The sequence below is a fragment of the Telmatherina bonti genome (assembly GCF_933228915.1).
Source record: "Telmatherina bonti genome assembly, chromosome: 10".
Classification (NCBI taxonomy): Eukaryota; Metazoa; Chordata; class Actinopteri; order Atheriniformes; family Telmatherinidae; genus Telmatherina; species Telmatherina bonti.
The window spans coordinates 37,350,423-37,375,963 of NC_136628.1; the positions used below are offsets into that span (position 1 = coordinate 37,350,423).

Genomic DNA, 25,541 nt, shown 5'->3' on the forward strand with positions numbered 1-25,541 from the left:
CATCAGATGCTGATATGAAGAACAGAACATTCTGGTCCTTCGTCGCTTGAAATTCTTCCCACTGAAGCGGAAACCGCTTTTATGACCTCAAAGTGGAAATTCGTAGTTTTCAGACGTGAAAAGTTACTTCCTTCCTCATCCTGCATGTGAGGAGTGTATGAATCACGCAGAAGGCGAAAGCAGGAAATGTTTTTACTTTCCTTCAGGGGTGTCAAACATACGGTCCGCGGGCCCAAACCGGCCCGCCAGAGGGTCCAGTCCAGCACACATGCAAATATGAATAAAACCTAGAAGACTAGATGGAGGGTTATAAAAGCTGAAAAGCACTTTAAACACTGCGGACGACAGTTGTCGTTTAAAACTCATCAGTGAAGCGAAGGAGAAGCTCAATTTGAGCAGTTTTTAAAGAATCAGGCGTCAAATGTCCACATCTGCTGTAAAACTGGTCTTACACACTGCCGGACTTCCTCACTTGTATACTACTGGAATAAACCCAGTTTCTTCTCTCTACAAGCATCAGATAGAAAATGAAAAAAGAAAGTAGAAGTGGAAGTCCCTCCCAGATATCAGACTTCGCATCGTTTTAAAACAACTTTAACTTTGGCTTTAATCAGGATAAAACTGTCTTCATAATTAATGCCTAAAATAAATCTGAGAGTCTTTAAAGATGCTGCTGTCATCACAGAAGGACCTTTTAATACTTCTGTATTTGCAAAGATGATATTTTATCCTCTTTTTAGATTTTTTTTAAATTGTCTTGTTCTATCTGTATCGTTTTAATTTGCTGTCGCCTGTTTTATATAACATCTTGTCTTCATTTTGTGTTTAACGTTGTGCGTTTACCCTGCAGATGCTAATTAGCTCTTAGCTAACTCTAGTATAATCACGCAACAGAGTGTCCCTGTCAAACAATAAAATTAAGTTTCTAATCAATTGCTGTTTTATTTTAAATATAAAAAATTTCCAAAGCAGGAGGAAAACTTTTCAAACCTTCCGACTTTGAGGGGAGAAACTTTTCTCTTATTATGATGTGGATTTTTCACTTGCAGAAACCTGGGATTACATGTTCTGTGGTTTTACACATTCCCTCCAGTCCCGGTAGTATGGTGGGGCATCAGGGGGGCTGTGCCCAATCTAAACGAAAACCACAGACTGTATATAAAAAGATGGGCAGAGCCTCCGTGACGTCACCCGTAGGTTTCTTAAGAGCTGAATTGAAGCTCGGTGGGCGGTTCCTACCATCACCATCTTGGCAGGGGAATGTGTGTCGTCTCACCCGGAAAATACAAACATGGGCAAAGAGGTGGAGCTGAGAGGGGGGCTGTGAGCGTCATGGTGGATGATTGACATCGAGCGAACTCTGAGCTTTCTGTAGCTAAGAGCTAACTGAGCTAACCCGAAGATAACAGGAGCTAACCAGCTAATGGAGGTAAGCGGGCTAAAGCTAAGTCACGTTGTTAACCGGCTAAAAACCGCGGTTGTTCTACGTTCTTCTGACTTGAAGCGGAAGATCGGGTACCTGTCAATCAAAAGGACACGCCCCTAATTATGCCAAACTTCGAGATTAAATTACTTTTAAACGGGCGAGTTAGAAAAAAATTCACTCCCCCCACAGTTGTCATGAAGGTAAACCTGACCTATTAAACCTAAAATGGATTTTTGAACCAGGCTGTAAACATGTTTATTTCTGCTGTAAACATGTTTATTTGTGCTGTAAACATGTTTATTTCTGCTGTGAAGTTGGTCTTTTTAACATGGGAGTCTATGGGGATTTGCTCTGTTTTACAGCCCCTAGTGGATGAAGGGGGAACTGCAGTTTTATGCACTATCTATCTTTCATTTTTGGTCTATGACTAAAACCAAAGTTTTCTGAGGGAATGGAGTCAGAGTAACCATTTTCTGTCATCTAGATTCATCAATCCTACAATTCAACCAACAAACAGACCACAGAAAGTAAAAACCACGATGTGAACAGCAGCAAGCAGGAAGCGGTGCCATACTTTGTTTCTATCAGAAACTGAAGCAACGAAGTCAACACACTGGAGTTATCATGCTAGGAGGGGTAGCTACGGCAGCGAGCAAGCACCAGCAGCAACAAGCAGCATTTCATGCTCCAAGTCAAATTAACTTCATATTACCATCATTTCTGGTATATTGAGCAGACCATAAAATAAGCCACGCCCACTCAATTAAAAAGAAAAGCACTTGTATATGTACAACCTCAGGTGTCCTTGTTGTCACATGGAGTTTTTAAACAGAAAGATTTTAAAACTTTGAATTAAATAAATGTTTTTTTCCAACCACGTCTGGTTACATCGTAGCCTACCATAAAAATGTCACTGATCGTTATTTTCCTCTTCCTCCTGCGGACTTCAGGGTCTAAAGTCGTCTTCTTCAGTGTCGGAGTAAAAACGTCTCAGATTTACTTTGTTTCCCGTCTTTTGTTCGCAGATTGAAGTTGTGAGCCGCATAGCATGATGCTTCCACCACCGTGCTTCACAGTGACAATGGAAGTTGAATTTAGGCATTTCCATGACCTTTTCATATTATAATTAATATTATGGCAATATTTAGGATTTGCACAATTATGCATTAAGGTTTAAAACCAATTAAAAAAAAAAAAAAAAATCTAAGAAAGTGTTGAATTGCAGGAAAACATTTTTTCTAAAACCTTTGTTTAAAAAAAAAACTATTTTGATAGAAGTAACAGGTAAGATTATGCTAATCAATAAATCAGGCTTATTGATACGTGTCTGTACAACGTGATGTTTGGAAACTGGGCCTAACGGTGTGAAACGGTGTGTTTTCCTGAAAGCCAAAGTTCTAGATTCAGCTTCTCGATGTGTCTGAGATGTTTCTGCAAGCTCAACACCATGAGTGGATTTAGGATTTGGACTTTTAAAGTTATTTTATTAAAATTATTTCCAGGCGTTGACCCAACTAGGTGAAAACTCCCTCCAGGGAGCGCAGAGTGGTGGATGGTTCGGAGTACGTCAGCGGTACCTCTGTAAACCTGTCATGGGTTCTGGTGTTCCCTTTGGGAGACGACCTGTAGACATTCATGCAGATTCAGAAACCTCTGACAGAACGGAGAGCCTCCACAACTCCAGCTCCGTCCTGACTCCTCTAAAGGCAGCTGCTTGACCCTGAACGTCTCTTCCACCAGCTGCTTGATAAGGTGGGAGTATCATCAGAAATAGGGTCAGTACCGTTCACACTGAGCAATGACGTCTCCGGCGACAAAACCCGGGAACATCTTGCTGGTTACATGTTCACGAACACCGTGCTGCGAACCAAGCAAAGATCTGACATCACATCCATGATGGACACGTTTTCCTTTTCCTTGTTTTCAGACTGTTTGTCCTTGTTTTAATCTCGTCTTTATTCATTTTATGACTGAGATTTTAATAGTTTTTTGTGTCTTTTAACACTTTTTGACCTCATTTCAAGATTTTAAGTGCTGACAGTCAAGCAGCTTCATTATTACGAGACATTTGAAGTAAAATCTACCAAGTCTGCTTGGATTAAACACAAACATGCTTAAATCTGTAGAATATTGTCTTTAAATTCAGCAGTATTGTAAGATGTGTCTTCAGCAACGTTCTGACGGTATTCTGCCAATTTCATCGAAGGACACAAATGTTTCCACTACATTTTGTCGCTAAATAAAATATTTGGATATTCTGACAAAAAATAATTGTGAGGTGATGATTGCAGGTGTTTCCATTGAACAGTATTCAGCACCAAAGCCTCAGTTATCGTAAAATCTCGGTTGGTTGACGAAATGTGACGAGAATTGCGGCCTATGCGAAGTAGCCATGTAGCGTTATTTTTGGGTTTTCTCCTTGCTGCAAAGAATTTGCTACGATTTTTCTCCCTCATTTTTGTTTCTAAAACTCTCAAAGTCTCGTATTTGTTCCACACGGCGTCATCTTCACCGGGAATGAACTGGTCACATGTCCCCCCACATCACGTCCGGGAACACGTAAATACGACATGTGTAATTCTTCCATTACACTTTTACGATATGTTTCTATATCGATACGTCTGAAAAACCACCTCATGAGAGCGTAAAAATGTTTTAGCGATATTTCAGTAAATGCAGGTGTTTCCATTACCGTTTATTTTATTGCGATATTTAGTTTTTTCGCAATTCTAGCTGTAATGAGACACAGATTATGAATTGCGCAAAAGCTAAATATAGTAATAAAAACTGGTAACAGAAACACGTAAATATGAATAAAGCTTTCTGAAGTTCCTACAAAGTGTTCCCGCTTCTGTGAGGTCCTTTTAAAGACGTTCGATAAAGAAGTTGATCGCAAAAGTTTCACGGAAACACATTTTATTATTTATACGTCAGCAGATGTGAGGTCGGGGTCATGTGACCAGTTCATTTCATGTAAAGATGATTCCGGATGACTTGTAGCTGAAATGAAACGGAAACATCTGCTCCAAAGCGATGAAGGTTTCGTATCGCCATCCTCCTCTAAGTGGAATCTGGCGGGACGAGATTTTACCAGAATTGTTTTCTACGCTTAACACAACCTGAAAAATTTTACAAATATCCCTTCACAGGGTGAAAAACGAGTCTGTTCCGTGGTTTTTCAAAGGAAAAGACGATAAAAGTGTTTTTCTGAAACATTTAATGTGAGTTGTTTGAGAGCGACGCTACAGGAGAAGCAGCTGGAATGATGTAAAACAGTCTGACATCAGTCAACATTTGTGGCCTCAAAAACGTCGTCATCAGCGCTCCTCGCTGCAGATTTTCATTTAATTAAAGCGCTCAGTTCCCGTTTGTCTGCCTGAACATCCAGAGGATGGAGTCCGGATGAAGGTGCTGAGTTTTAACATTCCGCCGACGTGACGTGATCTTCGCGATTTCATCGTCATCTTCGTCTTTGGCTCGGCTTCTTGGCTTGCTGGTGCTTTTTGAAGTTGATAAGGCAGTCGGTTGCCTCGGAGATGGGGGTGAAGGATCTGATTGGAGAGTTACTGATCCTAAACGCTGCAGTCTCCTCCTCCTCTTCATCATCATCATCATCATCCCTCAGATCAATAACCTCCCTGGTGTCAGACATGGAAATGTGTTAAAACAATCAGAATGGACAAAGTTCTGACAGGGACAAGACACGAGTGGGAATCAGAGTCTTACTCTGGCGGGACTTTAGATCCAGACGCTCCGGCATCTGCAGAAACGTAAAATACAGAAATTATAAGATAAATATTCTGCAACACACAGCCAAACATCTGGCCCAGATGTTGACTGTAAACATCTCTACTGCACCCGTTGATCTCCACAAGACCACAGTCTGAAAGGAGGACAAGGCCGAGGCTGGAGTCTTGTCTGGAAAACTCTTTATTTACAACAATAAGAGAAGAAATCGTCTGCAGAGACACAACAAGCCGCACGCGGACGGTTACAGTGACAGCCTCAGCTGTGGGAAACGCTTCACATGAGCGGCGAGAGCGGCAGAATTAATGGGGGTTTGGCGCCATCTGGTGGTCAGAATGAGAAGCTGCTTCTGTCTCCGTCCGACAGAACGATCCAGACAGGTGACCTGAGAAAAGGTGTGTGATGTCATCATCAAGCTTTACAGGAAAAACCAGGAGCTTTTAAATCTGGAAAAACTGCTCAGTTCCTGAAATCTGGATCAATCTGCTGCTTCAGTTTCCAGACGGAAACGTGGCGAAACCTGGAAGCATGATGAAGATCTGTCCAGACACTGCTGACAGATAAACACTGATGAAACACAAGTTCCTGTCAAAATGCAGATTTCTGGCATGTTTCTGTGAATAGAATCCACCACTTCATCCTCCTTACCTGTGGATATTCTGACAGACTCTGGCTGTACATTTAGAGCAGTGGTTCCCAAACTTTTTCTGAAGGGCCCCTTTTCATCAACAACAATAATTAGAGATAATAATAAGAGAGGAGGGAGGTGGAGCTCTCCTTCTGGTCAGTCTGAATGATGGCGGTGCAGTAGATGGCATGGTTTTATTTAATAAATAAAGCTGGAGAACGTTGTCGTAGGGCAGTGACAGTCACTGTTAATGCAACAAGAACCGCACAGTTCAGATTTTCCATCTCTGGCTTTTGCGGCACGTTCCGCGTGTAATGAACATCAACCTCGCACTGTGAGAAAGCTTGACACCTTCTTGACGCGCCTATACAGTCTTGTCTACATGTAAACCTGACACGCTTGACGCTCAAAACGTGTTTGGTCTGAACACACCGTAAAGTATCACCAAACGCCAGCTGAGGCAACATCGTCCAACGCAGCGTCGGCTAACGCAGCGTCGGCTAACGCAGAGTCGGCTAACGCAGCGTCGGCTAACGCAGCGTCGGCTAACGCAGCGACGGCTAACGCAGCGTCGGCTTACGCAGCGTCGGCTAACGCAGCGTCGGCTTACGCAGCGTCGGCTAACGCAGCGTCGGCTAACGCAGCGTCGGCTAACGCAGCGTCGGCTAACGCAGCGTGGGCTAACGCAGCGTCGGCTAACGCAGCGTGGGCTAACGCAGCGTCGGCTAACGCAGCGTCGGCTAACGCAGCGACGGCTTACGCAGCGTCGGCTAACGCAGCGTCGGCTAACGCAGCGTCGGCTAACGCAGCGTCGGCTTACGCAGCATCGGCTAACGCAGCGTCGGCTTACGCAGCAAGACCGTCACAAAGCCATCACTGAAACTTTGTCTCGTTCTTTCTTCCCATCTACGTTTTTGTGGCGAGAAGTGATAAATAAACGTCCGTTACCTGACTTCCTGCTCTCCGTTCGCTCCAGCGCTGACAGCAGCGTTCCCCTCTGAAAGGTCATAAGGTCATGCATGTGGAGGTAAAGACATGAGAAGCTGTGTGTGCTGGTGTTTGTCTTACTGCTGCAGGTCTGGTCGCTCGACGCTGGATGCAGAGCTCCGTGTGGCGCTTGTAGTCTCCCAGAGGAACAGATTTCTGACAGATGTAACACTTCTCCTGGTTCCTGGATTCATATTTAAAAAGGCAGTCAGGAAAGAGACGAACATCTTCTACGTGTCAGCTGGTTTCTACCAACCTGCCGGCGATGGAGGGCCGGTCTGGTTCCTCGGCTCCCTCCGCTCTCCTCCACCGCTTCCTCCGAGGTTTCACAGACTCTGAAGAAGAGGGTTTCATACCATCATGTTTTACATCCGATGTAACATTTACATGTCCACGTTTACACGTCCACGTTTACACGTCCACGTTTACACGTCGACATTTACACGTCGACGTTTACACGTCGACATTTACACGTCGACGTTTACACGTCGACGTTTACACGTCCACGTTTACACGTCCACGTTTACACGTCAACGTTTACACGTCAACATTTACACGTCAACATTTACACGTCCACGTTTACACGTCCACGTTTACACGTCAACATTTACACGTCAACATTTACACGTCCACGTTTACACGTCCACGTTTACACGTCCACGTTTACACGTCGACGTTTACACGTCAACATTTACACGTCAACGTTTACACGTCCACGTTTACACGTCCACGTTTACACGTCAACATTTACACGTCAACATTTACACGTCAACATTTACACGTCCACGTTTACACGTCAACATTTACACGTCAACATTTACACGTCAACATTTACACGTCAACATTTACACGTCAACATTTACACGTCCACGTTTACACGTCCACGTTTACACGTCCACGTTTACACGTCAACATTTACACGTCAACGTTTACACGTCAACGTTTACACGTCCACGTTTACACGTCCACGTTTACACGTCCACGTTTACACGTCAACATTTACACGTCAACATTTACACGTCAACATTTACACGTCAACATTTACACGTCAACATTTACACGTCCACGTTTACACGTCCACGTTTACACGTCAACATTTACACGTCAACGTTTACACGTCCACGTTTACACGTCCACGTTTACACGTCCACATTTACACGTCCACATTTACACGTCCACGTTTACACGTCCACGTTTACACGTCCACGTTTACACGTCAACATTTACACGTCAACATTTACACGTCAACATTTACACGTCCACGTTTACACGTCCACGTTTACACGTCAACATTTACACGTCAACATTTACACGTCCACGTTTACACGTCGACGTTTACACGTCAACATTTACACGTCAACATTTACACGTCCACGTTTACACGTCCACGTTTACACGTGGGCTTTAACCAGACCGTGGTCCGATTCTGGGTTCGTACGGTTTGTTTAACGCCGTGTAAACAGAAACCGAACTATAGAGCAGAACCGGGTCTGGGGGTCTCGGCTGGCTTGCAAACCAGACAGGAAGTACCGTTGATTTAGGAGGAAAAACACAACGAGCATCTCGTAGAAAACTAAGACCAGAGTTCGGCACGGGACCCGTTTTACCCACCAGAACCCGTTAGGCTCACCAAACCGACAGTATGCAGAACCTGCAGCCCGACCTGCATGTTAGCACATTATCAGTAAATCCAGGCGGTCCCTCCTTCATCACGTTTTTTTATTCCTTCTTCTATTTAATGACATTCAAGTTGTTTAGTCGCCGTTTTCACCCGAAAGAAAAGAAGAAAACAGTCAGCGACCCGCCGACATCCAATATTCAATCTGAGATATTTAATCTCTTTCATTTTTACTGGCTGGTAGCCAGTAGGACTCGGACCATCGGACCAGGACTCGGACCATCGGACCAGGACTCGGACCATCGGACCAGGACTCGGACCATCGGACCAGGACTCGGACCATCGGACCAGGACTCAGACCATCGGACCAGGACTCGGACCATCGTACAATCGGACTAGAACTTGGACCATCGGACCGGGACTTGGACCATCGGACCAGGACTTGGACCATCGGACCAGGACTTGGACCATCGGACCAGGACTTGGACCATCGGACCAGGACTCGGACCATCGGACCAGGACTCGGACTATCGGACCAGGACTCAGACCATCGGACTAGGATTCGGCCCATTGGACCAGGACTCGGACTATCGGACCAGGACTCCATCGTGTCTCCATGTTTACTGGAGGAGCCGTCAGAAGCAGGATGACTTCCTCTATCGGTCATGGCCAACCATGAGCAACACCGCTGAGCGAGCAGCCGTTTGGACGATGGTCCAACTGGACCGAGACCCCCAGACTATCCTGACGTGGATTCTCCCTCAATCATGGCTGTTAACAGTTCGGGTCTGAGGCGGATGGCGCACCAATCGGAGGTCTCAGACACTGACAGAACTGCTGTGAAGTTTGTGTATTGTAAACAAGTGATCACCTTGGAAACGGTTGCTCTGAGGCCTCCTTTCGGCCACGACGGCCACTTCTCCGTCGCAGTACGCCGCGTGCATCTCGATCTCGCCCACAGGGAAGGACGTCTGACAGATGGGGCAGTCCATGGAGGCTTTTGGACTGTGAGGGACGACGGCTGGTTCCGGCTCAGGAGAGGTGGACTTCAGAGGAGCTTCATCCTGCACCTCCTGCAGGTCTGGACCCGTTTCCTCCTCGCTTAGTCCTCCAGGATCAACTCTGCCGACCTTTATCTCCATTCGTTCATCCACTGAAAACAGCCACAAATAAATCTACTGAAACTGAAGCGAACCGGAAGGTAAAACACAGGTTTTCTTCTTCCTCACCTTCCTCCTCCTCCTCCTCCTGCAGCTCCTGCTCCTGCGGCTCCTCACCGGCCGGAGAATCCTCCTGGAGAATCATCTCGATCTCAGGCAGTTCAGGACTTTTACACGGAGGCTGCAAAGAAATCCGAACACAGCAAACAAAAATCTCCTTTTTGTTTTTGCTCCGAGTTCTTCAGGAAACAATCCGTTAAATTTCTTCTCCTGCAAAAAGTTTTCATCTTTTGTTTTTTTCCCCAAATTCTCCACATTGAGCTTCTGAACTTACCTCAGCTTCCGTCTGGACGTCCATCAGCAGGTCCTCGTTGTCGCTCAGCTGTGTCTCTGTTGTTCACACACGGGAAAGAAGTTAATAAGCTAACCTGAGCAAAATCCCATTAAACAAAAACTGAAACAGCAGAAACGTTTCAACACAGCCGGTCAGTCAGACGAAAGGGAAGAACTTCTGCATATCAGCAGGACCTCATGGAATCTGGATCTGAAGAAGCTTCCGGCTGTAACTCTGCTTTAAGTCGACTTTAACTCTGCTTTAACTCGACTGGAACTAGACTTTAACTCAACTGGAACTAGACTTAAACTTGACTGGAACTAGACTTTAACTCGACTGGAATTAGACTTTAACTTGACTGGAACTAGACTTTAACTTGACTGGAACTAGACTTTAACTCAACTGGAACTAGACTTTAACTTGACAGGAACTAGACTTTAACTCAACTGGAACTAGACTTTAACTTGACAGGAACTAGACTTTAACTTGACAGGAACTAGACTTTAACTTGACAGGAACTAGACTTTAACTCAACTGGAACTAGACTTTAACTTGACTGGAACTAGACTTTAACTTGACAGGAACTAGACTTTAACTCAACTGGAACTAGACTTTAACTTGACTGGAATTAGACTTTAACTTGACAGGAACTAGACTTTAACTTGACAGGAACTAGACTTTAACTCAACTGGAACTAGACTTTAACTTGACTGGAACTAGACTTTAACTTGACTGGAACTAGACTTTAACTCAACTGGAACTAGACTTAAACTTGACTGGAACTAGACTTTAACTCAACTGGAATTAGACTTTAACTTGACTGGAACTAGACTTTAACTCAACTGGAACTAGACTTTAACTTGACTGGAACTAGACTTTAACTCAACTGGAACTAGACTTAAACTTGACTGGAACTAGACTTTAACTCAACTGGAACTAGACTTTAACTTGACAGGAACTAGACTTTAACTTGACTGGAACTAGACTTTAACTCAACTGGAACTAGACTTTAACTCAACTGGAACTAGACTTTAACTTGACAGGAACTAGACTTTAACTTGACTGGAACTAGACTTTAACTCAACTGGAACTAGAGTTTAACTTGACTGGAACTAGACTTTAACTCAACTGGAACTAGACTTTAACTCAACTGGAACTAGACTTTAACTTGACAGGAACTAGACTTTAACTTGACTGGAACTAGACTTTAACTTGACTGGAACTAGACTTTAACTTGACTGGAACTAGACTTTAACTCAACTGGAACTAGACTTTAACTCAACTGGAACTAGACTTTAACTTGACAGGAACTAGACTTTAACTTGACTGGAACTAGACTTTAACTCGACTGGAACTAGACTTTAACTTGACTGGAACTAGACTTTAACTCAACTGGAACTAGACTTTAACTTGACAGGAACTAGACTTTAACTCAACTGGAACTAGACTTTAACTTGACAGGAACTAGACTTTAACTTGACTGGAACTAGACTTTAACTCAACTGGAACTAGACTTTAACTCAACTGGAACTAGACTTAAACTTGACTGGAACTAGAGTTTAACTCAACTAGAACTAGGCTTTAACTTGACTGGAACTAGAGTTTAACTTGACAGGAACTAGACTTTAACTCGACAGGAACTAGACTTTAACTCAACTGGAACTAGACTTTAACTTGACAGGAACTAGACTTTAACTTGACTGGAACTAGACTTAAACTCAACTGGAACTAGACTTAAACTTGACTGGAACTAGAGTTTAACTCAACTGGAACTAGACTTTAACTTGACAGGAACTAGACTTTAACTTGACTGGAACTAGACTTTAACTCGACTGGAACTAGACTTTAACTTGACTGGAACTAGACTTTAACTCAACTGGAACTAGACTTTAACTTGACAGGAACTAGACTTTAACTCAACTGGAACTAGACTTTAACTTGACAGGAACTAGACTTTAACTTGACTGGAACTAGACTTTAACTCAACTGGAACTAGACTTTAACTCAACTGGAACTAGACTTAAACTTGACTGGAACTAGAGTTTAACTCAACTAGAACTAGGCTTTAACTTGACTGGAACTAGAGTTTAACTTGACAGGAACTAGACTTTAACTCGACAGGAACTAGACTTTAACTCAACTGGAACTAGACTTTAACTTGACAGGAACTAGACTTTAACTTGACTGGAACTAGACTTAAACTCAACTGGAACTAGACTTAAACTTGACTGGAACTAGAGTTTAACTCAACTGGAACTAGGCTTTAACTTGACTGGAACTAGACTTTAACTCAACTGGAACTAGACTTAAACTTGACTGGAACTAGAGTTTAACTCAACTGGAACTAGACTTTAACTCAACTGGAACTAGAATTTAACTCAACTGGAACTAGACTTGAACTCAACTGGAACTAGACTTTAACTTGACAGGAACTAGAGTTTAACTCAACTGGAACTAGACTTTAACTCAACTGGAACTAGAATTTAACTCAACTGGAACTAGACTTGAACTCAACTGGAACTAGAGTTTAACTCAACTGGAACTAGACTTTAACTCGACTGGAACTAGACTTTAACTCAACTGGAACTAGACTTGAACTCAACTGGAACTAGAGTTTAACTCAACTGGAACTAGACTTTAACTTGACAGGAACTAGAGTTTAACTCGACTGGAACTAGACTTTAACTCGACTGGAACTAGACTTTAACTCAACTGGAACTAGACTTTAACTCGACTGGAACTAGAGTTTAACTCGACTGGAACTAGAGTTTAACTCAACTAGAACTAGGCTTTAACTTGACTGGAACTAGAGTTTAACTTGACAGGAACTAGACTTTAACTCGACAGGAACTAGACTTTAACTCAACTGGAACTAGACTTTAACTTGACAGGAACTAGACTTTAACTTGACTGGAACTAGACTTTAACTTGACAGGAACTAGACTTTAACTTGACTGGAACTAGACTTTAACTCGACTGGAACTAGACTTTAACTTGACTGGAACTAGACTTTAACTTGACTGGAACTAGACTTTAACTCAACTGGAACTAGACTTTAACTCAACTGGAACTAGACTTTAACTTGACAGGAACTAGACTTTAACTTGACTGGAACTAGACTTAAACTCAACTGGAACTAGACTTAAACTTGACTGGAACTAGAGTTTAACTCAACTGGAACTAGGCTTTAACTTGACTGGAACTAGAGTTTAACTCAACTGGAACTAGACTTTAACTCAACTGGAACTAGAATTTAACTCAACTGGAACTAGACTTGAACTCAACTGGAACTAGACTTCAACTTGACAGGAACTAGAGTTTAACTCAACTGGAACTAGACTTTAACTCAACTGGAACTAGAATTTAACTCAACTGGAACTAGACTTGAACTCAACTGGAACTAGAGTTTAACTCAACTGGAACTAGACTTTAACTCGACAGGAACTAGACTTTAACTCGACAGGAACTAGACTTGAACTCAACTGGAACTAGACTTGAACTCAACTGGAACTAGAGTTTAACTCAACTGGAACTAGACTTTAACTTGACAGGAACTAGAGTTTAACTCGACTGGAACTAGACTTTAACTCGACTGGAACTAGACTTTAACTCAACTGGAACTAGACTTTAACTCGACTGGAACTAGAGTGTAACTCGACTGGAACTAGACTTAAACTCGACTGGAACTAGACTTTAACTCGACTGGAACTAGAGTTTAACTCGACTGGAACTAGAGTTTAACTCGACTGGAACTAGACTTAAACTCGACTGGAACTAGACTTAAACTCGACTGGAACTAGACTTTAACTCAACTGGAACTAGACTTTAACTTGACAGGAACTAGAGTTTAACTCGACTGGAACTAGAGTTTAACTCGACTGGAACTAGACTTAAACTCGACTGGAACTAGACTTAAACTCGACTGGAACTAGACTTTAACTTCACTTTTAGTTGACTTTAAGTCGGTTGTAACTCATCTAAAACCCAGCTTTGTCACAGCCCATCAAGTTGTTCCAACATTTAAGTTATAAAGCGGCCATGACTACCTGGACAAACTTCACAGTCATCAGTCTTCATCTGCTGCTCATCGCCCTCATCCTTCTCTTTTTCCTGTTCTTGTTGCAGCTCCTCTTCATCATCTCTATCTTCTCCCTCCTCTGCCTCGGCCGGCTGTGAATCAGCTGCTTCCTTTGCTTTCCTGCCTCTCAGTCGGAGGCCTCTCCTGAAAAGTCACCAGGTCACAGCAACAATTCAGAAAATACTTGTGGACGTCTGAATTTAAAAGCGATGAAGGTTTTCTACCTCTGAGGAGCGTGATGTTGAGGGGAGCCAGCTGGGACCTCCGGTGACGGGCATTTCTGAGAGGAAAAAGGATAACGTTTTTAATGTTCCACATCAGATGTGTTGTTAACACCCTGACAATGGTCACGATGAAGCCATGACATCACCTCCGGCTGCGGCAGGACCGCCTCCCCCCACTCAGCCTTTCTCAGCAGACATCTCTGAGCCTGCTTCAGACTCTTCTCATAAATCTCCATCTGAGCCATGATCACCTACGAGCCACCAAAACATCCGCAAAAAAAACTTTCAGCACTTTTCATCCAATCAGACTGTAAACCATCAGATCTGGACCGAGTCTGGGTCACCTGTGTGTATGTGTCCGGGTCCAAGCCTCGCGGACAGAAGGGAACCCCCCAGTAGTAGTGCACCGCCTGCCCGCCGGAAAGCCCCTCTGGTGGGGGTGGCACCATGTCGACCGCCTCCCGGGTCGGGTCTCGCTGACCCTGCCGTCTGGTGGACGCAGAGGAGGAAGAACTTCCAGGTGGAGCGAGTTTGTCGGAGCTGCTCGGATCTCCACTGAAAGAGAGACGTCATGTCAACGGCTAACTACAGACCTGAAGATGAGACGCAGGGTTCCCTCGGTGTGGGGGTCCCTAATGTTAATCCTGACGAGGAGTTCCCAACGGCTCGGTGTGGGAGTTCCTAATGTTCAGTATCCTAACAAGGAGTTCCCCACGGCACGGTGTGGGGGTCCCTAATGTTAATCCTGACGAGGAGTTCCCAACGGCTCGGTGTGGGAGTTCCTAATGTTCAGTATCCTAACAAGGAGTTCCCCACGGCACGGTGTGGGGGTTCCTAATGTTCAGTATTCTAACGTGGAGTTCCCCACGGCTCGGTGTGGGGGTTCCTAATGTTCAGTATCCTAACGTGGAGTTCCCCACGGCACGGTGTGGGGGTTCCTAATGTTCAGTATCCTAACGTGGAGCTCCCCACGGCACGGTGTGGGGGTTCCTAATGTTCAGTATCCTAACGTGGAGTTCCCCACGGCTCGGTGTGGGGGTCCCCAATGTTCAGCATCTTAACGAGGAGTTCTTCACGGCTCGGTGTGGGGGTTCCTAATGTTAAGTATCCTAACAAGGAGTTCCCCACGGCTCGGTGTGGGGGTTCCTAATGTTCAGTATCCTGACGTGGAGTTCCCCACGGCTCGGTGTGGGGGTCCCCAATGTTCAGCATCTTAACGAGGAGTTCTTCATGGCTCGGTGTGGGGGTTCCTAATGTTCAGTATCCTAACAAGGAGTTCCCCACGGCACAGTGTGGGGGTTCCTAATGTTCAGTATCCTAACGAGGAGTTCCCCACGGCTCGGTGTGGGGGTTCCTAATGTTCAGTATCCTAACGAGGAGTTCCCCACGGCTCGGTGTGGGGGTTCCTAATGTTCAGTATCCTAACGAGGAGTTCCCCACGGCTCGGTGTGGGGGTTCCTAATGTTCAGTATCCTAACGAGGAGTTCCCCACGGCTCGGTGTGGGGGTATCTAATGTTCAGCATCCTAACGAGGAGTTCCCCATGGCTTGGTGTGGAGGTCCCTAATGTTCATCCTGACGAGGAGTTCCACACGGCTCAGTGTGGGGCTTGTAGGTCCCACGTTGGGAACCATGATCAGCCACGTTGGGACCAGTAAGGAGTGTTTGTGCGGTTTCACCCGGTTATATTGTTGGGATTTCAACGCAGAATAATCGGGATTATATTTCTGACGATAAATCTGCAAGAACATCTGTGACGTCTCCTCGTTCTGTGGCTTTAGAACACAGACAGACCAGGTTTCAGGCTGGTAGGAGATGTGGTGTCTGTACCTGCAGGCGGCTGGTTCTGCAGCCGGTTGGCTCTGGGAGGCTGACTGGATCTCTGCCCGATGAAGGTGCTGCTCTCCTGGGAAGACGGGGCTGGGAGAACCCACCGGCTACACGGACAGGAAACCTGTTAAACACGTGGTAGTTTCCTGATGAAGCCGTCAGAGTGTGTGAGGTTCCTACCACGACGTCGTCCTCGTCCGACCAGACCAGTGTCATGTCGCTTGTCAGCTCCGTCTCAGCACAGCTCCAGTCTGTGGGTTTGTCCCTCAGCTCCTCTGAAGAAGCAGAAACACTGGAGTAAACAAAGCAAACTGTTGACAAAGAAGAAGCAAACAGAGCAGAGCGAAGTCACCGTACCTGACTCCGGTAAAGCCATGGCTGTCTTCAGACCATCAGACCTCGTGTTCTTCACCGAAGGAAGGAAAAGACGATACACAGTGTGATAAAACCAAAGAGAAGGGACCAGTACCGATGACCCGGTCACCGGGAGGGAATGAGAGGGACACAAATCAACATGAAACCAGTTTCAGACTCGCACCTGGTCCTGCTTTCCGTTCAGGTTTTGTTCCATAAAAAGCAGACTAAGTTTCTGGTCTGAAGTTCATTTAAAAACCAGATTATTTTAAACATCCGTCTCACAGAAGAGCCAGATTGTGGCTCCCCAGCACCTGAACTCACCTTCCTGTGGTCTGATGGACCCGCAGACATCAGAACATCAGTGTCCGTCCTCCGCTGAGATGTCAGGCCGAGCGGCGGACTTGTAGACGGTTCCTGACCCGGCTCTGTCTGTCCTCGGTCAGGACTGCCGGGGACCGCTACCTGATCTGAGAGGGGGGGTTTGTTGGAGGGAGCGGGGCTCTTAGGGAACACGGGGCTGCTGGGCCGGCAGGAACCAGACATAACAGAGGGGCTCAAAGTCTCCAGAGAAGAGAAGTGGACCTGTGAGGCATGGAGTCTGGAGGCACATGGAGAGTTTACAGGACTGTGGGCGAGCTGAGGGTTCAGGTCCAGGTCTCCGCCGCCGTCCTGGTCCATGTCTATAAAAACGGGACTTTTGGGCCGCGATGGGCCGCTCTGGGGAAACGTTGGGCTCTTCGGCTGAGTGGACTTTTCAGGCGAGGTCCAACTGTCCTCAGAGCACAGCACAAAGCCCGAGTTCCTGCAGGTTTCCACCAGGTCCTGGTCCAGCCGGTCCACCTGTACCAGAGCTCTGCAGCCGGTCAGCGGGAAGACGGGGGACATCTGCAGCTGCGAGTCCTCGATCTGGGTCGAGTCGGAGCTCTGCTTCAGCAACAGAAAACAGACTCAGATGAAGACAAACTCGTCCACGTGTCTGTCAACGCCAACATGGTGCCAAGTGGACCTGACGGACCTGCGGGGAGTCCAGGCAGAGCGAGGAAGACCCGGATCTGCTGGGTGAAACCTGAGTCTGGGTCCAGTCCGGCATCTCCTGCAGAGGACTTCTGGCTTTTCTTTTCCGCTTCTTGCTCCAGTTGGGATATCCGTCTCCGGCTCCGTCGGCGGCTGGAAGGAAACTGCGTGTTTGGAAGCCGAACGACGACAACTGTTTCAGGACCTAGCGCAGGTGAACTTACCGGAGTTCAGACGTGTCTCCGACACACAGCCATCCTCCTCCTTGTCACCGCCGGCCAACGGCTTAGTCCCGTTCGGGTACAAGAGTTTCCGTCGGGAGCCGAGTCTGAGCGGCGAGTCGGCCTGCGGAGTTCCACCCGGCTGCGTCTGTTCGACCATCTGCGACAGAAAAAAAGTTTATTTCCAGCTTCAGGAGTTTTTCTGATTTAAACGACGAGTAAAAACGGTTAAAAGTCCCTGTGGACAATAAGAAGCTTGCTGTGTTGTGGATCTACGAGTCACACTAAAGGTTTCATGTCTCTGCTCAGACGTTGCTACAACTGGGAAATCTGTCAGGAACGGCGGGAAACGTGAAAACCCGACATCCAGGATCCAGGTTAGAGATCCAGAAGGCCCAGACGTCCCTCTTCCAACACGTCCTGGGTCTCCCCTGCGTCGCCTCCCAGCGGGACACAACCCAACAGAGCTGAGAGCGCTACATCATCTGCACAAAGTATCCTGATCCTGATCCAGATCACCTCAACAGCCCAGCTGATCCAGGAAACGGTCCTGAAGAGTTCTGAACAGAGCCGTGATGAGAGACAGCGCTGGAGGAGTTCGACCGTCACTGGAACCAGATCCGACTTACGGCCGGCAATGCGGACTGAGCTCTGGTACTGGTCCAACAGGGACCAGATGGTCTTGGTCAAACACAGTAAGTCCACAGATCACATGTAGACCAGTAAACTCCCACAAACCCCCCTGGGTCCAGGTCTGGTCCTTGAGAGCCGCGATCCTGCAGGTTTTAGTTGTCTTCCTGATGTCCTGTTAACAATCTGTCACGTTGACCCGCAACGTCTACGAGCTGCAGGACGGCGGCCCTCGACGACCCACTTTGGACACCCTGTAGAGCCGGTTCACAGTTTCAGGACCAGGACAAGAACTCCTTCTACATTTACAGGAGACACGCTGATACCGAGTCACCAGAGACGCAGCCAGGTCGCCCTCCTTCACCTCCTCCCCATTCACCATAGACCGTTTATGAAAGATGGATGGAGCCTCCGGCGGTTAAAAGTGAAGCCGATGCAGAAGTGCATAAAAACTGCAGTTCCCCCTTCATCCACTAGGGGCTGCGAAACAGAGCTTTAGCCCGCTTACCTCCGTTAGCTGGTTAGCTCCTGTTATCTCCGGGTTAGCTCGGTTAGCTCTTAGCTACAGAAAGCTCGGAGTTCGCTTGATGTCAATCATCCACCATGACGCTCACAGCCCCCCTCTCAGCTCCACCTCTTTGTCCATATTTGTATTTTCCGGGCGAGACGACACGCATGCCCCTGCCAAGATGGTGATGGTAGGAACCGCCCACCGAGCTTCAATTCAGCTCTTAAGAAACCTACGGGGGACGTCACGGAGGCTCCGCCCATCTTTTATAAACAGTCTATGCTACTCACGCTCTCCTGGATGGCTTTCATCACCGCCTCCTCCTCTTGCTGCCGCCGAAGCGCCGAGACGCTGGCTTCCTGTTCGCTCAGACGCAGAGCCAGGTCCATCATCTCCTCCTCCGTCATGTCTGAACAACAGCAGCAGCGTTTCATCACACCGATTCTGACATCCGGTCGTTCGCAGCTTCGTGGGCGAGTCGTTACCTTTGGGTTTGGACTTGTCTTCCCTCTCTCGCCATCGTTTCTCTCTCCTCGTCGTCAGAAGTAACGATGAGAACTCCTCCTGCAAGGACAGGCAACATGTCAGTCCACAGATTAGACCCAGGACTGGTCTGATTCTGGCCCGGTTCCCCGTCTTCACCCCGTCCTCTCTGTCAGCAGCAGCTTCATCTTCATCCAAACACTGGCTGTCAGAGGAGACGTTCCTGATTGGCTGCCTCCTCAGAGCCATCCCGCCCCGCTGCTGCTGAGAACCTGAACAACAGAAACGCAGAAGAACTTTATCTCTGTTTACCGTTTTGTCCTCCATCATCGTGTCTGGATCGTCTCAGAGCTCACACTGGAACTCCAGAGCTTCCACCCATTCCAGTCCTACTCTTCCAGTCCTACGTTCCAGTTAGAAAAACCTGGATGTCCTTCTGAGTTGAAACAAGTCAGATGACTTAACTCTGGGTCCTAAACACCGCTAACAGGCAACAAATTTGCTACCATACCTCAATCAATCAACCAAACCGTTTCTAAAGCACTTTTTCAGCTAAAACAGAGATTAGTTTGTCAGAGACAGCTGCTGGTCCAAACTCTGAAGCAGAACCAAGCCTGATCCACGCTGCCTGGAGGCTTCAGATCCACATTGCCTGGAGGCTTCAGATCCACGTTGTCTGGAGGGTTCATATCCACGTTGCCTGGAGGGTTCAGATCCACGCTGCCTGGAGGCTTCAGATCCACACGGCCTGGAGGCTTCAGATCCACACGGCCTGGAGGGTTCAGATCCACGCTGCCTGGAGGCTTCAGATCCACACGGCCTGGAGGCTTCAGATCCACACGGCCTGGAGGGTTCAGATCCACACGGCCTGGAGGGTTCAGATCCACACGGCCTGGAGGGTTCAGATCCACACGGCCTGGAGGGTTCAGATCCACACGGCCTGGAGGGTTCAGATCCACACGGCCTGGAGGGTTCAGATCCACGTTGCCTGGAGGCTTCAGATCCACGTTGCCTGGAGGCTTCAGATCCACGTTGCCTGGAGGCTTCAGATCCATGTTGCCTGGAGGGTTCAGATCCACGTTGCCTGGAGGGTTCAGATCCACACGGCCTGGAGGCTTCAGGATTCAGCTTCCCTGCTGAACAGTGAGTCAGTTTGAAGACTCCTGAACAGAAGTGATGTGATCCACCTTCCTGGTGTTGGCGAGGACTTGAGCAGCAGCGTTACGGTTCACCTGCAGCCTGCAAGTAGACTGTTAAACTACACCTGTCTGCTGGAAATAAAAGCGAGAACCAGATTTTTTAAGTGAATACATCTTTTATTTTAACAGTGTGTGTGACTTTTCTACTCAGCAGGATGTTTACATATCCACCCCTTGCTGATCCCAACTTATCTGTTGCATTCAATGACACCAGCTGTGACAGGAAAATAAAATCACAGAGGAAACCTGATTTATTCCCACGCGCAACAGCAGCAGTTACCTGATAATGATGCAGAAGAAGAAGAGGAAGAAGAGCGCCCTCCTCTTCCTCTCATCTGTCCTCCAGTTCAGCGTGTCGGGACCCTGAAGTAACCTCAGCCTGAAACATCCAGAAAACATCCCATCATGTCCAGAAAACATCCCATCATGTCCAGAAAACATCCCATCATGTCCAGAAAGTCACTCACAGCTGACACTGCGCGCGCACATCGGTTGATATGGAAACAAAACTGACTGCGCCGGAAGAGTGAGTAGTTTCTGTTTTACCTTTCATCAAAAGTGAAGTTTAACAATCACACGAACTCTTTACTCCTTTAGTTGTACTTATAGGAAGAAAACCAGCTACAAAATGGACAAAAATCAGCATTAAAACACAAACAGCACACTTTTCCTCACTTTCGCGGCGCCATGTTTGTTTCTGTCTGCGCAATCACGTGATTAGGACGTAAGTAACGTTTTTCATGCTGCCTTCACGGACCGTCAATAGAAATGAGGACGTAAGTAACGTCTTTCATGCTGCCTTTACGGAACCGCGAGAAAAATTATTACGTAAGGGAAGTTTGTCATGCTGCCTTCATGGACCGTCAACAGAAATTAGAACATAAGGGACGTCTTTCATGCTGCCTTCACGGACCCTTCAGAGAAATTAGTACGTAAGGAACGTCTTTTATGGTGCCTTCACGGACCGTCAACAGAAATTAGAACGTAAGGAATGTCTTTCATGCTGCCTTCACGGATCGTTAACAGAAATTTGGACGTAAGGAACGTCTTTCATGCTGCCTTCACGGACCCTCAACAGAAATTAGAACGTAAGTAACGTCTTTCATGCTGCCTTCACGGACCGTCACCAGAAATTAGGACGTAAGGAACGTTTTCCATGCTGTCTTCACAGGCCATCCATCCATCTTCTGCCGCTTATCTGGGGTCAGGGCGCGAGGGCAGCAGCCTAAGCAGTGAAGCCCAGACTTCCCTCTCCCCAGTCAAATTTGCCAACTCTACGGGGAGATCTCAAGGCATTCTCAGGCCAGCCGAGAGATATCATCCTTCCAAGGTTTTCTGGGTCTTCCCAGTGGTCTCCTCCCAGAGGGACGTGCCTGGAACACCTCACCAGGGAGCCGTCCAGGGTAATCCACCCTATTCCAGCTGAGGACCATGGTCTCAGATTTGCAGTTGCTGATTCCTATCCCAGCTGCTTCACACTCGGCTGCGAATCGCTCAAGTGAGAGCTGGAGATCACGACCAGATGAAGCCAACAGGACCACGTCATCTGCAAAAGCAGGGACCCAATCCTGAAGCCATCCAGCCGGATCCCCTCAACACCTCGGCTGCGCCTAGAAATTCTGTCCATATAAGTTATGAACAGAATCGGTGATAAAGGACAGCCTTGATGGAGTCCAACCCTCACCGGAAATTAATCTGATTTACTACCGGCAATGTGGACCAAGCTCTGGCACCTGCCGTACAGGGACCGGACAGCTTGTTCAAGGGGTCCGGTACCCCATACTCCCGGAGTATCCCCCACAGGTGCCCCCGGGGGACACGGTCGAATGCCTTTTCCAGGTCCACAAAGCACATGTAGACTGGTTGGGCAAACTCCCATGCTCGCTCCAGGACCCCAAAGAGGGTATAGAGCTGGTCCACTGTTCCACGACCAGGACGAAAACCACACTGGTCCTCCTCAATCTGAGATTCGACTCTCCGTCGGACCCTCCTGTCCAGGACCCCTGATAGATCTTACCAGGGAGGCTGAGGAGTGTGATTTCCCTGTAACTGGAACACACCTCCGGTCCCCTTCCTCAAAAAGGGGGACCACCACCCCAGTCTGCCAATCCAGCGGAACTGCCCCCGATGTCTACGCGATGCTGCAGAGGCGTAGCAGCCAGGACAGCCCTACAGCATCCAGAGCCTTAAGGAACTCCGGGCGGATCTCATCCACCCCTGGGCCAAGAAGGCCTGACAGGACTCTTTCTTTAGCTTGACGGCATCCCTCACTGCTGGTGTACACCAACGAGTTCTGGGATTACCGCCACGACAGGCACCGACGACCTTACGACCACAGCTCCGGCTGGCCGCCTCAGCAATAGAGGCACGGAACACAGCCCATTCGGGCTCAATGTCCCCCACCTCACCCGGGACATGGTTGAAGCTCTGCTTAAGGTGAGAGTTGAAGCTCGCTCTGACAGGGGACTCAGCCAGACGTTCCCAGCAGACCCTCACGACACATTTGGGCCTGCCAGATCTGACCAGCTTCCTCCCCCACCATCTGAGCCAACTAACCACCAGGTGGTGATCAATTGAAGCTCCGCCCCCGCTTCACCCGAGTGTCCAAGGCATGTGGCCGCAGGTCCGATGATACGACTACAAAATCGATCATCGAACTGCGGCCCAGGTAATCCCGATGCCAAGTGTACATATGGACACTTATGTTGGAACATGGCGTTCGTTATGGACAATCCATGACGAGCACAGAAGTCCAATAACAAAACACTATTTGGGTTCAGAGGGGGGGACCATGCCTCCCAATCACTCCTCTCCGGGTCCCACTGTCATTGCCCACGTCAGTATTGAAGTCCCCCAGCAGAACAATGGGACCGCAGTAGGGCTGGGTGATTAATCGATTAATTCAAATTTGCTGTTTATGGAGATTTATTTTTATGAAAATCTGGATTTCTTTTTGCCCCGCCAGCACCTTTTGGGCTTCCGTACCTTATAGTGACGTCAGCGCACTCCCGCTGGTTTCCCACAGAAATGCATAAACATAACATGGCAGCTAGCAACGAACAAGTTCCCTCTCTGCGTTTCCTTTACATTTTTTTGCTAAATAAAAACGATATCTGTACGTTTCGACAAACAACGATTGTGATTTGCGTGTGTTTCCATTGAACAATGTTCAGCACTTTAGCATGACGTTTCGTAATTGCGGTTAATGGAAAGTGGGCACGTAGCATTATTTTAGTGTTTTCTTTTTGCTGCGGAGAATTTGCTTTGGATTTTCCAAGCTTTTTTTCCCTCACTTTCTTTTCTAAAACTCTGACATTCGCTGTTGTTTGTTCCACACCACGCCATCCTTACCGGTAATTAACTGGTCACGACCCCCACGTCACGTCTGGGGACACGTAAAGGCAAAAAAAGTATTACACTTTTGCAATATATTTCTATATCGAAATGTCTGACAAACCTCCTCTTGTGACTGTAAATATTTTTGTAATCTTTGAGACTTTTATTTAGATGTAGGTGTTTCCATTAGCAGGTTTTTATGGCAATACTTTTGTGCAATAGTTTTTGTGCAGTTCTAGTTGTAATGGAAATGCAGGGTTTTCAGTGTGGGAGGGGCGTTGTCACATGCTACAGGGGTCTGAAGCCAGATGAAGTTGACAGACTCGTCTTTCTTGCCAAAAATGTGTAAATTAAACAAAAAAACAGCAAGAATGTAATAATACATGTCTGTTCTAAATGTGGTTTTCATTAACATTCAGGGTTTTTTTGAAAAAAAAAAAAATAGTATTTTGTATCAAAGAGGTCACTTTTTTCTAAACACATGTTAAGTGTAAAGAAACATTCACTTTTATTACCTCATTGCCAATGTGGGAAATTGCTTTAGTTATTTAATGTCAAAATACTCTAAAAGGAATCATTATTTTTCTTCCAAAAGGAGGAATTTTTATTTATTATTAGTTTACTTTCTTTTAGAAAAAAGTTCCACAAGTGAGGCCTACTCTTAAATGAAGAAGAGCAAACATGATTTGTTATAATATTTACAGTGGCAGCGCCTGCCATCTCTTTTCACAATCTTGTTTAACAGCTTGTTTAGTTGCACTTTAAATTCAGGTAAACTCCTAGGCTGGCTGCAATAAAAGCAATTTTGAAAAAGAATAATTTTTGACATTTGTAATTTAATACTATTTTCTTTTATACAGTAAGGGGAATAAATCGATTAAAATCGGAAATCAGATTTGGTTTAAAAAAATCAGAGATTTTATTTTTCGGTCATATCGCTCAGCCCTAGTCCCCAGAAGGAGCACCCTCCAGCACTCCCTCCAAGGACTCCAGAAAGGGTGGGTACTCTGAACTGCTGTTCGGTGCATAAGCACAGACAACAGTCAGGACCCGTCCCCCCACCCGAAGGCGGAGGGAAACTACCCTTTCGTCCACCGGAGTAAACCCCAATGTGTAGGCACCAAGCTGGGGGCTGATGAGAATGCCCACACCTGCTCAGCACCTCTCACCATGAGCAACTCCAGAGTGGAAGAAGGTCCAGCCCCTCTCGAGGGTACTGGTTCCAGAACCCAAGTCATGCGTCGAGGTGAGTCCAATTATATCTAGTCAGAACTGCTCAACCTCGCGCACAAGCACAGGCTCCTTCCCCACCAGAGAGGTGACATTCCACGTCCCTAGAGCCAGCTTCTGCAGCCGGGGATCGGACCGCCAGGGTCCCCACCTCTTGCTGCCGCCCAGCTCGCATTGCACCCGACCCCTATGGCTCCTCCCGCAGATGGTGAGCCCACGGGAGGTGGGGCCCATGTAACCCTTTCGGGCTGAGCCCGACCGGGCCCCACGGGCAAAGCCCCGGCAACCATACGCTTGCTCTCATGCCCTATCCCCAGGTCTGGCTCCAGAGATGGGCCCCGGGGACCCTCGTCCGGGTAAGGGAACATTTATGCCCATGGCTGTATTCATTATTTCTAGTCTTTGAGCCGTACCTAGTCTGGCAAACAGGTGGTCCCTAGACACCTGTTTGCCATGGGTGACCCTACCAGGGGCATAAAATCCCGACAACATAGCTGCTAGGATCTTCGGGACACACAAACCCCCCCACCAC

The 25,541-nt window shown here is 47.0% G+C and overlaps 1 protein-coding gene across 3 annotated transcripts; it reads right to left on the minus strand.

The window, feature by feature from the left end:
- Positions 1–4,648: 4,648 nt before the first annotated feature.
- On the minus strand, positions 4,649–21,124 carry uimc1 (ubiquitin interaction motif containing 1). Of its 3 annotated transcripts, none has more exons than XM_079248040.1 (23): positions 20,990–21,124; positions 20,724–20,822; positions 19,404–19,516; positions 19,247–19,325; positions 19,052–19,170; positions 17,627–17,783; positions 17,404–17,555; positions 16,710–17,312; positions 16,389–16,437; positions 16,212–16,306; positions 16,032–16,138; positions 14,547–14,757; positions 14,349–14,453; positions 14,203–14,258; positions 13,947–14,122; positions 9,901–9,956; positions 9,636–9,747; positions 9,278–9,559; positions 7,045–7,123; positions 6,870–6,972; positions 6,750–6,798; positions 5,153–5,186; positions 4,649–5,064 (listed from the first exon to the last, which is right to left on the minus strand). In XM_079248040.1, the coding sequence occupies exons 2-23, from the start codon at positions 20,776–20,778 to the stop codon at positions 4,887–4,889; spliced, it is 2,970 nt and encodes a 989-aa protein (XP_079104166.1). In that variant the 5' UTR covers positions 20,779–20,822; positions 20,990–21,124; the 3' UTR covers positions 4,649–4,886. The 3 variants fall into 3 exon arrangements, with proteins under 3 accessions (XP_079104166.1, XP_079104167.1, XP_079104168.1); XM_079248041.1 differs by having other exon boundaries at positions 20,911–21,108; XM_079248042.1 differs by lacking the exon at positions 6,750–6,798 and having other exon boundaries at positions 4,911–5,064.
- Positions 21,125–25,541: the final 4,417 nt, after the last annotated feature.

Bases quoted from the DNA above. Each gene is read 5' to 3' on its own strand.
- uimc1 (XM_079248040.1), bottom strand. From the start codon at position 20,778: ATGAGAGGAAGAGGAGGGCGCTCTTCTTCCTCTTCTTCTTCTGCATCA. The intron at 19,517-20,723 runs GTAACTGCTGCT...TCTGTTGTTCAG, and splicing joins TTCTTCTGCATCATTATCAG to GTTCTCAGCAGCAGCGGGGC. The intron at 9,748-9,900 runs GTAAGTTCAGAA...ATTTCTTTGCAG, and splicing joins ACGTCCAGACGGAAGCTGAG to CCTCCGTGTAAAAGTCCTGA.